Source organism: Canis lupus, chromosome 17, assembly GCF_048164855.1.
Source record: "Canis lupus baileyi chromosome 17, mCanLup2.hap1, whole genome shotgun sequence".
Classification (NCBI taxonomy): domain Eukaryota; kingdom Metazoa; phylum Chordata; class Mammalia; order Carnivora; family Canidae; genus Canis; species Canis lupus.
In genome coordinates, this window is record NC_132854.1 from 30,247,082 (window position 1) to 30,265,385 (window position 18,304).

The 18,304-nt window shown below is 37.7% G+C and overlaps 1 protein-coding gene across 2 annotated transcripts in view; it reads right to left on the reverse strand.

Annotated features, from left to right (window-relative positions):
• Window positions 1-18,304, reverse strand: part of SLAIN1 (SLAIN motif family member 1) — a 59,252-nt gene that overhangs the window by 30,431 nt on the left and 10,517 nt on the right. For both annotated transcript variants that reach the window (XM_072782678.1, XM_072782679.1), the window contains exon 2: window positions 13,788-13,927. In XM_072782678.1, the coding sequence (XP_072638779.1) occupies window positions 13,788-13,927 (140 nt within the window). The remainder of the gene's footprint in view (window positions 1-13,787; window positions 13,928-18,304) is intronic.

Consider the following 18,304-nt stretch of genomic DNA (forward strand, 5'->3'; position numbering starts at 1 on the left):
TCTAACGTGGACATCACAACTAAAGTTCCCTCAAGCTCTGCTTCTCAATCAGGGGTAGGGAATCCCATGCTTAGATCTATCATTAAGAATAGGTATCTGGTTTTATGCTGAATTCTAAACGTCCAACTACTTGCAGTCATCATCTTTTAGCGCATGCCAGCAACTCCTACTGAATATCCTTTTACTGATACAACTTGGCTTATCTAAAAATGCCATAAAAATGAAGATCAGACTGAACATGTAGGTAGATATGTACACGTGTATATGAAGACACACAATATATCTGAATTTCACTCTCACACACATCCCATTTCCTTGAAATACAATTTTATAGCTACAATGTTAAAAAATTAAACTCACAAAAACTGACAAGAGCTCCAAAATTCAAACGTATGAAACCTGTTACTATATAAACATATAAAGTTCTGTGTATTTTAAATAATGGAGAAAATCAAAGTTTTAGATTTTCAAAGTAAATTGAGTATCATGAAGACTTTGGCCATATTTTAAATGACCACTTTGCATATGAAGTCATACAAGAAATACAGGATATAAATGAGAAAAGCAGAAGGAAAAAAAAAACATTTCTAAGTTTATCTAAGTTAAAGAATCCCCTCAAAACTAGAAAGTGCTCAAGCCTAACTTCACTCACCTAGCTAAGAATTTCTAAGATGACCATTTCATTCTCCACATCTTACCAGACCTCACAAAAGGCCCCTAACAATTAACAATTCTGTTAAGACTCTGTCACCTTCCTGTTCAGGGTCAGGTCACTCCATTGCTGAAAACTACCCAAAGGCTTCCTAGCCATCTGAAGACAAACTTGGGAATCCTTGGGCATCCTGAACACCCCACGTTCCCTGCCCCTCCATCTCCCCTTCACCCCCCCCCCTTCTCCTCTTCTCTCTCATTTCACACAGAATCCCTGGGCTCCTGCTTTCTCACTACTACATTCCCACCACAATGGTCTGCCGTTTCCTCTCCGTTTGCTCTTTCTCTCCCTCTCCAGTCAGTCTGGTGTCTCACTGCATTGCAAGATCTTTCCACAGGTTGTTCCTGCCTCTGGGCTGCTCTTCTGTACCCCACCTCTCCCCTCCCTGCCCCATCCCCAAGTTATCTCTTAATACAGTCTAACTCTTGCTGACTTTTTTTTTTTTCCTCTCTTACTGACGTGACACTGTCACATCCTTGGGAAAGCATTTCCCCGCCATCCTTCCCTCTCAGACTCAGATCCGCTAGCACCATCATGTTTGTTTTAAGGGAAAGGAAGAAAGGCAGCACAAGGGCAGCTACCTATACACTGGGTTATACTAGATTGCATGTTCCAAAGGCTAGGTATTGAGTTCATCTCGCCACTCTACTCCTCTCATACCTATCACTGTGCTCACAGGCAGCAAGCACTCCATGCATTTATTTCATGACTAAGCATTCTCCAACCAAGGCCCAGTGTTTCAGAAAAGGAGACTCTATGAGTTCTTGCCCACATGGAAGATTCTGTAGAAGTCCCAAGAGACAGGCATGAACATCCACCAAAATAAAATTCCACTGCCATAAAAGCGATTTCAATCTGTCAGTAGAGGAGCACAATGAAAGCAGTAAACAACTACCATGGGAGAATCTCTTTGTAGTTTTATTTTTTTCTCCTCAGGGTAAAAAAAATAGCATGGCAATTATATATTCATTATAACAAACATTATGCACTGTCATAAGCTCTTGCTTATTTTAATAACCTTCTTGTGGTGGAAATGCAAAATAAAAACAAAATTAAAAAACTACAGAGAAACACAATTCCAATTTCTTTGGTAATTAGCCAAAGAAAGGGGGAGGACTGTTGAGGAGTATCTGGCAAACACACATCCATGTTGCTGGATATAATGGGTTAGAAACTGCAAATTTCATAGGAGTACAATCCCTATGGATATGCTACTTATTGTACTAAATATCATTCCCAATACTGAAGCACACACATTGGGACTATTCTGAACGTATTAGCAAAGCAGAGATGAGATGAAAGCCCACAGCCATGATGATGGGTCTACAATTTCTAGCACACAGAAATAATAAAGAGCAAATGTCAAGAGGCCCTATCTCTGCAAATTTCAGTATGATTCCTGATTATTTTTCCAGTGAGAAAGGGACTCCTTTACAAAGCTTACCTAAAATGAACTACACAGACTAAGTTTTAATTTTGTGTTCCCAATTTGACAGAGCACCTCAAGACTGGAAATATGAGCTGATGAAGATAGCATCTTGGGCCAGGCAAGGAGAGGCTGGATGGGGTCCAGGAGACAGACACTCGATAAGCTTCCTAATGTCTCAGTTCAATCTGTTCGCCTTTTAACAAATGAAAAGGCCACCTTCAGAGCACTGGATTAGTGGACAACTTTCTTTACAATTGGCTAAATTTAGAGAGGGATACTACATCATCACCACCAAGAGAAGCACGGGAACTGGTATCATAGGAAGATAAAAGCAAGATCAATTAAGAAGCAGTATCTATTTCCATTTGCTCAGCATATAATCCCAGAGGAAATGAAAGATGCTCATAAGGAAACATGACCCAACATAGTAATTGTGTAGGGCTACACTATTTGTGAAAACTATACCCACACTCCTCAAATGTGACCTGTCCTGATTCAATAGTTATGGATATTCAAGTATCTTCAGGCAAGATAAGCTTTTATTAACTGGCCCCAAATTAACTGAGCCACATACTGGGTGTTTCAAATTACTTAGATAAGCTTTTTTTATCGTTATTTGGTTTTTTTAACTTCCCAACCTCATGACATAGACTCACGAAAGGCTCTAGATTAGCCTTATTTCAATTTTGGATATCACAGGAGTTAATGCTACCCATGAAAGTTCTATGGGTGTTTGTTATTTAACACTCTAAAATGGGTGGAGGAAGGGGCGAGGCACCTTGGTGGCTCAGTCAGTTAAGTGTCTGCCTTCAGCTCAGATCCTGATCCTGGGGTCCTGGGATCCCTGCTCAGCAGGAAGTCTGTCTCTCCCTCTCCCTACACCCACCCCCTCCACACACACACCACTCGTGTCTTCTCTCTAATAAATAAAATCTTTTAAAAAAATTTAAAAGGGGTAAGGGAGATGAAGAATAATGAAAAGCATATCAAAAATGGAGTACATATTGATCTAAGAAGAGGCAGAAGAAAAGGAACAGCTAAGGAAGTTGTATTAAACTTTCTACTGTTCTTAAGTAAATTACATCCAAAAACCTTCCAATATGAGATCCCAACTCTAATAAGTTTCTTTATAAGTAGAAAAACAAACTCACCCACCCCCCAAGAAAAAAATGCCATTAGTTTCCTATCAAGTATAAATAGCCAAACTAAAAGGATTCCCTGTATGTTTTGGCCCAGATTCTGAATAAAGAATTGCACAGCAGGAATGTGTCCATATATTTACATAGCACTTCACATTGATCAAAGTAATTTTATAGTCAACATTTCCTGAAATCTTTCTAATAGCCCTGTGAAATCTGTTAAATGCCCTCACCAGGCAAGACACTAGAAACAAGTGACATGCTTTCTGGTTTTTCTTAGCTGAAGTATAACAACGAGTTATCACCTCACACCTGTTAGATTGGCTAGTATTACAAAAACAAGAAATAACAAGTGTTGGCGACAATGTGAAGAAAAGGGAACCCTTGTGAATTATTGGTGGGAATGAAAAGTGGTGTAGCCACTATGGAAATTATCATGGCGTTTCCTAAAAAAATTAAAAAGAGGAGTACCAGACAATCCAGCAATCCCACTTCTAGGTTACTCAAAGAAAAAAACACCAATCCAAAAAGACATATGCACCCCTATGTTCATTACAGCACTATCTACTATAGCTAAGACCCGAAAGCAACCTCAGCGTCCACTGACAGATGAAAGGAGACAGGAGATGTGGTGTGTACACACACGAACACACACAATGAGGTATTATATAGCAATAAAGAATGAAATCTTGTCATTTGACACTATTTGCATAGACCTGGAGGGTATGATGGTCAGTGAAATAAGCCAGAGAAGGACAAATACCATATGATTTCACATATATGTGAAGTCTAAAAAAAAAAAACCAAATGAACAGAACAGAGACTCAAATACAGAGAACAAACTTCTGGTTGCCAGCAGGAAAGAGTAGGGGTAGGGGGGATAGGTGAAACAGATGAAGGGGATTAAGAGGTACAAACTTCTAGCTATAAAACAAGTCATGGGATACTGACCTTTTTCTTTTTTTTAATTTATTCATGAGAAAGAGAGAGAGAGAGAGAGAAGCAGGCTCCACACAGGGAGCCCAATGTGGGACTCGATCCTGGGACCCCAGAATCATGCCCTGGGCCGAAGGCAGGCGCTAAACCACTGACCTACCCAGGGATCCCCCCTGACCTGCTCTTAATCAGGGTTAAGTAACAGTGAGGCATTAGTGGGCACAATGTCTAACTACTAAATCTAAGACCCTTCTACCATATGCATTCACTCAACAATTAGCATTCAATACCTACAATGGAATAGGAACTAGTCTAGGTACTGGGAAGGTCACAGTAAGCAAAACAGACTCAAATATCCACCCCCAACACTAACATTTTAACCATTTTAATGAGCACTACTATGTAATTTTCTTTAGCTTGGTTAGTTCGATGCCATTTACAATACCAATGTTCAGTTAGTTTCTTTGCTCATGAAAGAAATTTAAATGTACTCAAATTAATAAATATTTAAAAACTCAAACATTCAGAACTTAAAATAGGTTTGAGAACTTATTAAGCACTGGTAATTCAAAAGGAAACCAAGGCACAGGCCCCTATCATCAGATGCTTCATCTACTTGAAAGAAGGCATATACACATTAAAATTTTTTTTTAAAAAAGATGCTTACAAAACAAGACACTTCCAAATGGAAAATAACAAACATTGTTAGGACCATTTTCAAAGAGAAAAACCAATCAAATACTGAATATGTCTAAAATTGTATATTCAGGGTCCAATGTTTTGAGGGGAAAAAAGAAAATATTATTCTAGGCTTTCTTAATTTTATACCAATAAACTGTACATTAAGAAGTACTGAAAGATTTAACTTTCAACAATTAGTATTTTACTTTTAACATTACTTTCTATACATTATCCAAAAAAAGCCATTTACATTATTTAAATGTATTAGGAAAGAGACCTAATATTTAAGCTTTTATTATGTCTGCTTTACAAACATCTTTATTATCTGACAACAACTCTATAAAATAAATATAAATGCAGAAGGGACTAAGAAAGCTTAAGTAATTGGCCTTTGTTGATCTTGGTATAGAAGACCTTATAAACTGAAATTTGCATATTAAAAGACCAGTGTGGAAAAGGGGAAAGTTTTTGGGATCTACAAAAGCTTCAATTTAATTAATTTTCAATTAAAATAGTAATCGACCAAGTCAACTGAGAATTTCAGGGCATTGTATACATGTGGGTACGTGGGTGTGTACCTTACACTGAAAGTAATTGTCCTATTGTATCTTAAATATACACATTTAACCAATTTGCAAAACTGTAGCTGTGAAGAAAGCATTTCTTTCAGCACTATCTTAAATGTTTTTTTTTGTTTTTTGTTTTTTTTTTAGAAGGGTAGGGTTTTAATCAGCCTGTAATCATAACCACAAGACACAAAGCTCCCATACATTCCCCCGCAATTTACCAAGTTCTGTTACCTATCCATCCATGGTCACAAGGTTGTCAGATACAGAGTGAAGGCTATGCGAGGACCCTCCCTGAGAAGGCAGACAGCAAGGAGAGAGACAGGGCCCTTCGCAAAGTTACAATCCAAATGAGCTCATGAGCAACTGCACAATTAGGCACAACTTCAGGGGAAATGCTACCCAGTGTAGCCACAGAAACAGAGGATTACAAGCATACTCAGAAGCATTTCCAGGGAAGTTTACTTAACTAGAAAAGACCGCTAACTTGCAACCAAGGAAACCATACAGGCTAAGTCCCCGGAGTGTAAGACGGGATAAGGAAGGGTATGTGGGACCAGAGGGGTGAGAAGGTCTACCACTAGATACACTTTGGCTCCTCACTACTATGGCCCGCTTCCACATGTTCTACAGGGAATTATCTTTAATTTTTAAGTAATTTTCTTCCCAGAAGCATTAGGGTCAAGAAATAGAAACCAAATATCTAACATGTTTGCACTCTGAAGCAGCATCTAATCTGAAGCCCCAGGCTACAGGTGGAGAATATTTACCTACCTCTTGGTTAAAAAGTGGGAGAGGCATGAAAAGAGAAAGAGGAAATAACACTACCCTTTCAAAAGATCTAATCTCTCATCAGTCCTTATCACGGCCAAGGATGGTTTTAGTTGAGAGTCTTTAAATTGGGGGGCGAGGAAAGGGGGGAAGCGTATGAACACTCATCATTTTGCAACAAAATACAATAAGTAAAAACTGACTACTTTAAAGTAAACATGCTTGTGAATGGTGAAACAAGGCTGCAAGCTAATGCTTCACAAGACAGAGAAAAGAAGCAAAGAGATGGCCTGTAAGTAAAGCATGGCAAAGACTCCATCCCATCATAAAATGTTCAAAACCAAAACTGAAATTGTAACAGTAGTAATTGTGACATTAGATTCAAAAAGAATTAAACAAAAATTCATTTGTTTTAGCAACAGTGTCTATAATATGTTGGGTTCCCTTCTAGCCCTTGTGACCAACAAAACAAAGTCACTGCCCTTGGGCAATTTATACTCAAAAGAAGGGAAAGGAACTTGCTCTCAAAGAAAATGCTCAATATTTGTTACTTGGAAATGCTGATGAAGTAGAAACAGTGTTTCAGTAGAATTACTTGAAAGTTCTAAAATATGAAATGCTCACATTATCCCAATTAAATATTTATGCTACTAAATGAATAAAGTTAAAACCATAATTTCTGCTGTTAAATTGGCTATTACGGACCAAGAACTCCCTTAATTGGAAGCCAGTAAGAATTCTTCAATATTGAAGACTAAATATGAATTCCTTCCTATTCTCTTACAAAACCACAATGGATTTCTTTGAAGGACCTCCAAACTGTTTCCCATGATGGCTGTACTAGTTTGCATTCCCTATCAACTGCACACAAGGGTTCCTTTTTCTCCATATCCTCATCAACACTTGTTTCTTATGTTTTTGATTTTAGCCATTCTGAGGGTTGTGAGGTGATATCTCATTGTGGTTTTAATCTGCATTTCCCAGATGATGAGTGATGTTGAGCCCATTTCATGTGTCTGCCAGCCAGCCATTTGTAGGTCTTTGGCGAAATGTTTACTGGGGTCAGTCCTCTACCCATTTTTAATTAGATTAATTGGCTCTTTTGGTGTTGAGTGTATAAGTTCTTTATATTTTGGATATTCACCTCTTACTGATCTATCATGTGCAAGTCTCTTCCCTCATTCAGTGGGCTGCCTTTTTGTTTTGTTGGTAGTTTCCTTCTCTATGCAAAAGCTTTTCATTCTGGTGGAGTCCCAACACTTTATTTTGGCTTTTGTTTCTCTTGACTGAGGAGACACATCCAGAAAAATGTTTCTATGGCTGATGTCAAAGAAATTACTATCTGTTTTCTTCTACGAATTATATGGCTTCAGGGCTCACAGTTAGGCCTTTAATCCATTTTGAGTTTATTTTTATGTATGGTGTAAGCAAGTGGCCCAGTTTCATTCTTTTTCATGTAGCTGTCCAGTTTTCCCAGCACCGTTTGTTAAAGAAACGGTCTTTTCCCCCATTGTATGTTCTTGCCTCCTTTGTTGTAGATTAATTGCCCATAAAGCATGGGTTAATTTCTGGACTCTATTCTGTTCCACTGATCTATGTGGTATGTTTTTGTGCCAGTACCATACTGTTTCAACTACTACAGCTTTGTAGTTTATATTGAATCTAATATTGTGATACCTCCAGCTTTGTTCTTTTTTCAAGATTGCTTTGGCTATTCTGGGTCTTATGTGGTTCCATACAAATTTCAGAATTATTTGTTCTAGTTCTAGGAAAAATATTGTTAGTATTTTGATGGGGATTGCAATTTTTCTGTAGATTGCTCTGGGTGATATGGATATTTTAACAATATTCGTTCTGCCAATCCATAAGCATGGAATATCCCTCCACTTGTTTGTGTCATTTTCAGTTTCTTTCATCAGTGTACTATAGTTTTCAGAGTGTACAGGTCTTTTACTTTCTAGGCATTTTATTATTCTTAGTGCCAATTATAAATGGGATTGTTTTCTTTTTCTGTTACTTCATTATTAGTGTATAGAAATGCAACAGATTACTGTATACTAATTTTGTATCCTGTGACTTTACTGAATTCATTTATCAGTTCTAGTAGTTTTTTGCTGGAGTTTTCAGGGTTTCTATATATAGTATCACATCATCTGCAAATAGTGAAAGTTTTACTTCTTTCTTACCAATTTGGATGCCTTTTATTTCTTTTTCTTACCTACTGCTGTGACTAGGACTTTAAAAACAGAATTACCCTATGATCCAGTAATTTCAGTAAATACTGGGTATTTACCCAAAGAATATGAAAACACTAACTTGAAAACATATACACACTCCTATATCTAATGCAGCATTATTTATGAGAGTCAACATATGGAAGCAACCCAAGTGCCTACTGATAGATGGATAAAGATATAGTATATATATGTGTGTGTATATATATATATATATATATATACACACACACACACACACACACAATGGAATATTACTCAACCATAAAAAAGAATGAAATCTTACCATTGCAACAACGTGGATGGAACTAGAGAGTATAATGCTAAGTGAAGCAAGACAAATACCATATGATTTCACTCATGTGGAATTTAAGAAACAAAATGAATAAAGAAAAGAGGCCAAGAAACAGGCTCTTAAAGACAGAGAACTGGTGATTACCAGGAAAGGGGCAGAGGGAGAAATATGTGAAACAGATAAAGGGAATTATAACTACACTTATCTTGATGAGCCCTGAAAAATGCATAAAATTATGAATTACTACATTGTGGACCTGAAACTGTCAATTATATCTAAACAATAAAATGTAAAAAAAAAAAAAAAAAAAAAAGAAAGAAAGAAAGAAACCCACACTGGAATGACAGCCAAACTCGAGTCTTCTAAACCTACAAGGAAGAGCAGACAGGAAAAAAGTCATTATCAGTCTGAGGAGGTCACTTGATTTAGAAAGGGAAAAGGGATAAACATTAGGTAATGGACTTGGATTTTGATATTCTCTGCTTCAAGGGCCCACAGTGAGGGACAAGCCAACAAGAACCTGGAACGTTCTGGAACTGGATGTGCAGCATAGACCAGAGAGGGCAGGGAGCTTTAGAGTGAAGCAAAACCAGGATGACTGTTGAAGAAAATACTGGGGAACCCTCAATGGCCTCCCCCACCAAGCAGCTGTGTGTCTCCCATTTTTATTCTGTTGCTTAAATAAACAAATAAAAAGCTACTAGATGTAAGATACCTTCCACAAATAAGGGCATCATACAAAAGCAGGAGGATTAAGTGAAGGTGTACATACTAGAAGGTAAACTCAGCAATGGCAAGGCCTTCCACAAATAAGGGCATCATACAAAAGCAGGAGGATTAAGTGAAGGTGTACGTACTAGAAGGTAAACTCAGCAATGGCAAGGGCTTGACGTCTGTGTAGTCACAGCTGCATTCCCATTTCCTACAGGTACCTGGCACAGAAAATGGACTGAATAGATATGCAGCAAAGGAGTTTCAGCGAGGAATTTTTACAATCTTCAAGAAAACAGAACATCAATACCAGGGAGAGAAAACAGGACAGAATATAAAAATCTGGGCAGCCTGGTGGCTCAGAGGTTAAGCACCGCCTACAGTCCTGGGCGTGATCCTGGAGACCTGGGATCGAGTCCCATGTCAGGCTCCCTGCATGGAGCCTGCTTCTCCCTCTGCCTGTGTTTCTACCCCCACCCCCTCTGTCTCTCTCATGAATAAACAAATTAAAAAAAACTTTAAAAAAAGAATATAAAAATCTGAACATCAATCTAGGAGATTCAACCTCTGGCTAAAAGCAGTATCTAGAATGAAAGAATAGAGAAAGCTGGAGGGCAGGAGGGATTTACAAAGAATGCAATACATTTTGCAATATTCAAGTTCCCTGGTTAAAATCTTCACTAGCACAAAAAATAAAATAAAATAAAATGTCACATACTAGGAATGAAAAGATTCTGAGATTCTATCTAAAAGGTGTTTTAGAGAAAGCTCCCAGAAATCAGAAAGGTACAGGACTTCCACAGCAACCCCAGAGCTGAAGTATAATGAAATAATGTATTCCCAACTCTGTCAGACATGGTATGGTTTCCAACCTAGAATTCTACACCTAGCTCAAAGAACAATCAAGACTGAAGATACAATTAAGACATTTTCAGATATAGGAGGTTCTCAAGGTTTACCTCCCCCATATCCTCTTTCCTCTCCTCCTCCCCTGAAAAGGCAACAGGAGAATGAATTTCACCGAGAGAGGGACTATTAGAGAAAGGCAGGCATGGCCCCCAGGAAACAGGCACTGCTACACAGAGGAAAGGACAGAATTCCTGGGACAAGGGCGAGGGAAAGTCCCAGAAGGACAGCCCTATGCCAGCCTGCAGGGCAGCAGTTCAGAGCATACTAGGTGGTCAGAGGGCAGTACCAGCAGGAACAATTCAAACATAAAGGGAAATAAAACCCTTGGTGGATTTGTACATCTAACTGCACTGAAGTTGGTTTATTTGGAGAGACTGGAGGTAAATTAATGGCAAAAACCAAAAACATCATGTAAGTGTCTTTTCACAATTAGCTCTAGGAAAAACAAAAGGTTAGATGAAAAAAGAAACATAACGATAAAACACGGCATGGCTGAGATAGGATTATTTCTGTTGTAATCAATATGAATGCATCCCCAAATTGGTAAAAAGCTACATGGGAAGATGTGCAAAGAAAAAGAGTAAGGGGAAAAGAGTGTTCAAAGAATTAAACCTTCACCATCCAAAGCAAGAAGTTGACAAGTCAAGCCATGGCTGCAAAGGTATGGGAATTTAATGGGATAGAGAGCAAAACCAAAACAAATACCACATCTGGGTAATCAAATGGGCATGAGACATGGGGTAGCAATCTGCTATTTTCCTTATAATACCCATAAGACTAATACTTTATAAACTGTAGACAAATTGCCTTATGAATATAAGTTAAATTTCTTCTTCTTTTTTTTTTTTTTTTAAAGAGCTTATTTATTTAAGATAGGAGTGAGAGAGAGAATAGGAGCCAGGAGGCAGAGAGAGAGGGAAAAGCAGGCTCCCCACTGGGCAGGGACCCCGATTTGGGGCTGAATCCAAGGACTCTGGGATTATTTCCTAAACCTAAGGCAGATGATTCACCGACTGAGCCACCCAGGTGCCCAAAATATAAGTTAAATTTCAAAAAAATTTCATCTGAAGAACAACCTATGGTAGACAGTGACTTCTTATCTCATGAAGAGATTACGGAACAAAAGCATTTAATCTCACAGCAAAAGAGGATTTAGACTTATATACAAATTTTGCAAAACACTAAGGTAGGTTTTGAAAAGCTAGTTCTCTGCTTAAACTCTTACATGAAATTTAAATACATTATGAATAAAACTACAGCACATCAATTCATGTCTTCACAACCTTACCATTCTGCTTCAGCCCCTTGTCAATGAAAGGAAATTAGATAATCGGGCACTTGGTCTCAAATCTCAAAAGCAGCCACCAGTAAGGATTAAATTAAATTTAACAAAGCCTCTATTTTTTTTAAATCAACTTTATATATAAATCTACCTTGTGTGCAAATGAAGCAGGGGTTGCAAACTATGGTCTGGGTGACCCCAATACAGCTCACCCCAGTTCTATAATACCTACCAGCTAAGAATGGCTTTTATGGGTTTGCGTTTTTTTAATGGTTAAGAAACAGAAAAATCAAAAGAATATATTTTGTGACACCTAGAAAAAAAATCATAGGAGAATTTAAATCTCAGTGTCTAACAGATAAAGAGTTATTGGAACACAGCTTTGTTTATTAACATTTGCATCTATGGCTGCTTTTTATTGATGGTAGAGAATGTATGGCCTGCAAAGCCTAAAATACTTGCTATCAGGTCCTTTTCAGAAAAAATGTGTTGACTCTGAACTAAATGATTCTAGTTCTATCTGAATTTCATTTGAATTTTACTTCAAATGAAACTGAGCCAAATTCATAAATAAAAATGTCCATATAAAGAGTCCTTGAATCAAGAACCTTAGAGACAGTCTATACAACCTTAAAAAAGTCCAGAGGCATTTAATGGTTTGCTTAGGGGTCAGTTGGGTAAATGGGAATAGGATCAAGGCTGGAGTCCACTAGGAAATGGACTGAATAGATATGCAGCAAAGGAGTTTCAGCGAGGCTGCTCTCTTTGATAAGCATCTGTTGCCAAAGTTTTAACCCTAGTGCTACACCTTTGTTCCTATTTCCACCCTTCAACTTATTACTAAATCACTTATTTTGTTTTAGTTAAAATGTTAATAATAACGTGCCTTTTGAGTTTCCCAAATATTTAAGACAAATTTCTGTTGATATTTACTTAGGACTGTGCCAAAACAAAAACAAAAACAAAAACAAACAAACAGCATTGAACATTGGTGAAAGACAGTCTTTCAGGTCAGGGAGACCCAGCTTCTGGCTCTGCCTCTGGGGTTTTGCTCTGGGCCCAATAATCCTCTGAACTTCTTTCAACCTCACCTGTCTCTTCTCTAAAAGTGAGTATAGTACCTAGCTCAGAGGAGTGTGGTTAGGCTGAATAAAATAAAGGCTGTCAAGAACTGAATGTAATGACTGTCACAGAATTCAGAGCTCAAAAAAATGTCACCTATTATATAATGTCTCATGTCCAGATTTTGATAACCATCATTATCCCTGAAGAGCTTCACAGGTAGTGTTCTCAAACTTCACTGTGTGTAACAATCACACTGGTGAACTTGTCAGTGCAAATCCCCATGGCCCTACTTGCAGCTACTCTGGTTGTTTAATCTGGAAAAGGAAGGAATCTGCATTTCCAAGTTCAAGTGTGACTTGGATACAAGTAGTCCATGGAATGGAAACAGTGCTCCTAGATAGAAAAAGATACCGAGAGGTTAAGAGATGAGCAAAAACCTAAGTAATCACTGCCTTAATCAAACATAAAATGGCAAGGAGCTAAGGACTGCTAATTCCTTTGGCTGCTCTTCCTTCCACAACAGTCCTAATTTTTTTTTCCTTTAAACTTATGTTGGGCCTCATAAGTCAATAAATGTCATATACAATATAAAGATTATTTCCCAGTTTATAAAGGTTAGGACTTCCAGTTATACAACCAACTAAGTATTTATGGAACTCAAAAAGGTCAATACTCAGGTCCCAAAGAAACTTTAGTTTTCCTTCTTGGAATTCAGTCACACCACCATGTTACTAATCCCCAGAGAATTTAAGGCTGAACCATGTTACCTTCTGGTATATCTGCAAATAGAAGAAAAAAAAAAACACAGAAAAATAATATGTATTCCTACCGTTTGCTACAAACTGAAAACTAAGAATATGGCTAAAAACAAGCATAAAAATAAATATATTCTATATTGAGAAACCCTGGTGCGGAAGGATTGTGAAGCAAATCGCATGCAATCGCTGCACCTTTGGGGAAGGCTTTTCCATTGAAGTGTCAGTTCCAAAACCAGCAACGAAAACAGAATTGATAGTGGCAAGAGTTTGAGAGCATAAATGTACAGGTTTGAAATTACCTTGCTCCAGTCTAAAGCACAGGGAACGCCTTGCTGCTTCCATCTCTGGAGTCGGGTTATCTAGGACGTGTCTACACCACTGCAAAGGGCTCAGGGATTTCTCTGATGATGTGAATGTCTTTGAAGAGCCAACGTATAACCTTAAAAAAAGAAATCTACATTATAGGTTTATACAGGTTTATAGAGATGACCTCTCTTCTAGGGAAAACAACATGTATTTAACAGTTTCTATGGAAACAACTCACATTGGATTGCTTCAAATATCGAAATTATTTCTTAACAGGCAAATAAACCCAAATAAAATGTGATGATTTCTATAGCCTGGTGGGAAGGGGGACTTCAAGAAACTATGTCTCAGAGTCAGACATCAGAGGCTTTTGTTACTGAACTAGCCTTGAACAAGTACCGTGACAATCTGACTACCTCACTTGCACTGGTAGAAATGAACCCTTTCATCTGTCTCTTTAGTAACAGAATCTTAGACAAACTGGGCGAATGTGTGTAAACATGACCTAGCAAACAAGGCAAATTGTATGTGCTTTTTAAAAATATCAGTCTAAAAAAATAAGTGAAAGTCTGTTGATTCTCTCAGCCCTTAAATAATAGATATCCCCTCCTCGCCACATCTCAAATCCAAACTAAACTTGTTATGTGCCTCTTTCTCACGAGAGCCAAACAGCTTCCAAAGATATGTTTAAGGAAAAATTTGCTTTCAGTATCTGTACCTTTACACAGCAATGGGTAGAATTCAAAATAACCACCACGAGGCACTTTAAGTTAAAGATTTTCTCTCTGACACACGGCGCTAAGGTAAACTATAGAATATTTTTAGGGTTATACAAAAAAGGTTCAGCTTTCTAGCTGACTAAAAAAGGAAGAGAAAAAAATTTTAATAATCACTGCTTCTAGTAATTAACCTTTATTTATAAAGCTGTATTATCATTGCAAATCACTTTAAAGTAATACTCCTTTAAACAAAGCTACCATGATTCTAATGAGTATGTATTCTTGAAATACCATAACTTCATTATTTATTCTTATACCGTTACAGTCGGGACCCCTACCTGTCAAAATAGTTCTTCAATTACCCAAGATGGTTAGGAAATAGTACAGACCAGAGCTTGGCAAACTTTTTCTATTAAGGGGCAGCTAGTAAATATTTAGGTTTTGTGGGCCACACAGTCACTGTCACAACCCCTCAATTCCATTATGGCAGCCCCAAAGTATCATAGATAGTATGTATTGTGAGTAAGTAGGGCTGTGTTCCTATAAACTATTTACAGACACTGAAACTTGAATTTCCCATAATTTTCAATGTCATGAAATAGTATTCTTTTGGAGGTTTTTTCAGTCATTTAAAAATGTATAAATCTAGCTGTCCAGCCATACAAATCATGCAGCAGGGCCAACTTGACTCTAAGACACAGTTTGCTAACTTCTGTTACAGATGCATATTCTAAAATATCTTTTAATCGATTCAGTGGTAAACCTAATACACCATTCTTCCCTTAGTTTGCCCCCACAGTCCTCCCTTCATCAGGAGAATACTGATTAATTAAAAAATTCGTATTCCTGGGCTCACTTCAGTCTACTATGACAAGATTAATACCTACCTATATAAATCCATCCTTTCCACCCTCACCCCTGAAGAGTACAGTACTGGTAGCTCACTCCAGTTATCCAAAGGCTAGTCTAAGTCAGCTGTTCTCAATCTTTGGTACATCAAAATCTCTCAACGGGCTTGTTAAAACACAAATTGCTAACCCTTGATTGCAGGCAGGTCTAATCTACCCAATTCAGAAGGTTTGGAATGTGGCCAAAGAATTTGAATGTCTACCAAGTTTCCAGGTGATGCTGGTACTACTGTCTGGAGACTTCACCTGGAGACAGATGCACTGGGCTAAACCAATTAAGTAATTCTATCATTCCTGTTTGCCCCCTCTGTTTTAGGCAAAGGCTCTGGATACAATTCTAGCCAATAAATACTAAGGGGAAATATTCTGATGGGCACATGGGCAAGTTTCTCCTTATTTTTAAAGTAGTCAGAAAGGACTCAATTATATGCTGTCTCCAACAGATGCACTTGAAATATAACCACACAGGTTAAAAGTAAAAGGATGTAAAAGTAAAACCCACAACAAAAAGTCTAGGCCCAAAAGGTTTCACTGCTGAATTCTACCAAATATCACACAGAAAAGAAATTGAAGACCAATATCCTTCATGAATGTAGAAGCAAAAATCTGGATATTTTAGCAAATTGAGTCCAACCATATACAAAAGGGATACTTCATCATTAGTAAGTGGGGTTTATCCCAGGAATGAAAGGTTGGCTTAACATTCAATCAGTGTAGCTTAACATAGGAAAGGCATATAATAATCTTAACAACACAGAAAAGCCCTCCACAGCACAGCAAAGCCTGATAAAAGAATAGAAAGTAACACCTTTGATCTGAATAAAGACATTTACAAAAATAGCATCCTTAACAGTGAAATATTGAACCCTTTTCCCCTAACATCAGGAACAAAACAAGGACTAGAGGTTCTAGCTACTGCAATCATGCAATAAAAACATTTAGACTGGAAGTGAGTAGTCAATCTATCTTTATTCACAGATTACATGATCATCTATGTAAAAAATCAGAGGAACCTACAAAAAAGATACTAAAACTAATAAGGAAGTTTAGGAAAAAGACAATAGCATACGAGATCAAAATACGAAAGTTAACTGCAATTCTATATTAGCAACAATCAGTATTTTTGAAATTTCACTTCCCATTTACAATAGCATAAAAATGTTAGATGCCTAAGATAAATCTGATACAGGATGTCAAGCCCCTATATGCTAAGAACTACAAAACATCCTGAGAAACTAAAGAAGATCTAAATGGAAAGACAGACTATGTTTCACAGTTCAGAAGACTAAATACTGTTAAGATGTCAGTTATCCCTAAACTTATCCATTTAGCAAAATCCCAAAAGTTCAGTAAGCTACTTGAAGAAATATGAAAGCTGATTCTAAAATTCATATGGAAATGCACAGCCCTGACATAAATCAGCCACTAAATTAGTCAACTATGGAATAGTCTAAACTACCTTTAAAAAACAATGAAGTTGGAGAGTTATCCTTGATTGAGACATATTACAAAGCTATAGTAGTGGAGACAGTTTAGTATGACAAAGATAATATAGATCAATGGGGAAACAAGATGCTCTAGAACTACATGCATGCAGAAAACTGATTCTTAATAAAGTATAAAGGTCAATGAAGAAAAGACAGTCTTTTGAGCAAATCGTGCTGAAACAAATGGATATCCAAATACAAAAAATAAATTTTGACCCATACTTCACATAATATTCAAGTTAACTCAAAACAGATTTCCAAAAATGTAAAACCTAGAACTACAAATTTTTAAAAGAAACCATGGGCAAAGTCTTTGTGTTCTTAGGTTGGCAAGTACTTCTTAGATACAATTTCTTAGATGGAAAGTATGATCCATAAAAGAAAAATTTATCGGGATCCCTGGGTGGCGCAGCGGTCTGGCGCCTGCCTTTGGCCCAGGGCGCGATCCTGGAGACCCGGGATCGAATCCCACGTTGGGCTCCCGGTGCATGGAGCCTGCTTCTCCCTCTGCCTGTGTCTCTGCCTCTCTCTCTCTCTGTATGACTATCATAAATAAATAAAAATTTAAAAAAAAGACTTACTTATAAAAAAAAAAGAAAGAAAAATTTATCAATTTGAATTCAATAAAATAAAAATGACATCTTTGCTCTTTGAAAGACAGATAAGAGAATAAATGATAAGCCATAGACTGGGTAAAAATATTTGCAATCACATATCTGATCAAAAAGACATGTATGGGGGATCCCTGGGTGGCTCGGCGGTTTGGCGCCTGCCTTTGGTCCAGGGCCCGATCCTGGGTCCCGGGATCGAGTCCCGTGTCGGGCTCCCAGCACGGAGCCTGCTTCTCCCTCCTCCTGTGTCTCTGCCTCTCTCTCTCTCTCTCTCTCTCTCTCTCTCTCTCTCTCTCTATCATGAATAAATAAAAATAAATCTTTTTAAAAAAAAAGACATGTATGTAGAATATACATAAAAACTGCAAACTCAATAATCTAATTTTTAAAAATGTACAGAAGATTTGAACAGACATTTCGCCAAAGAAAATCTATGAATGGCAAACAGCATTTGGAAAATAAGCTCATCATCTGTCATTAAAAAAAAAATGCAAAGCAGAACCACTATGAGGTACTACCACATATCTACTAGAGTGGCTAAAATTAAAGACTGGCTGTTGGGACACCTGGGTGGCTCAGCGGTTGAGCATCTGCCTTGGGCCCAGGGTGTGATCCCAGAGTCCGAGGATCAAGTCCCACATCGGGCTCCCTGTATGGAGCCTGCTTCTCCCTCTGCCTATGTCTCTGCCTCTCTCTGTGTCTCATGAATAAATAAAATCTTAAAAAAAGAAAAAATTGGCCATGACTAGTATGAGGAGATACAACTGAACCTCTCACACAGTATT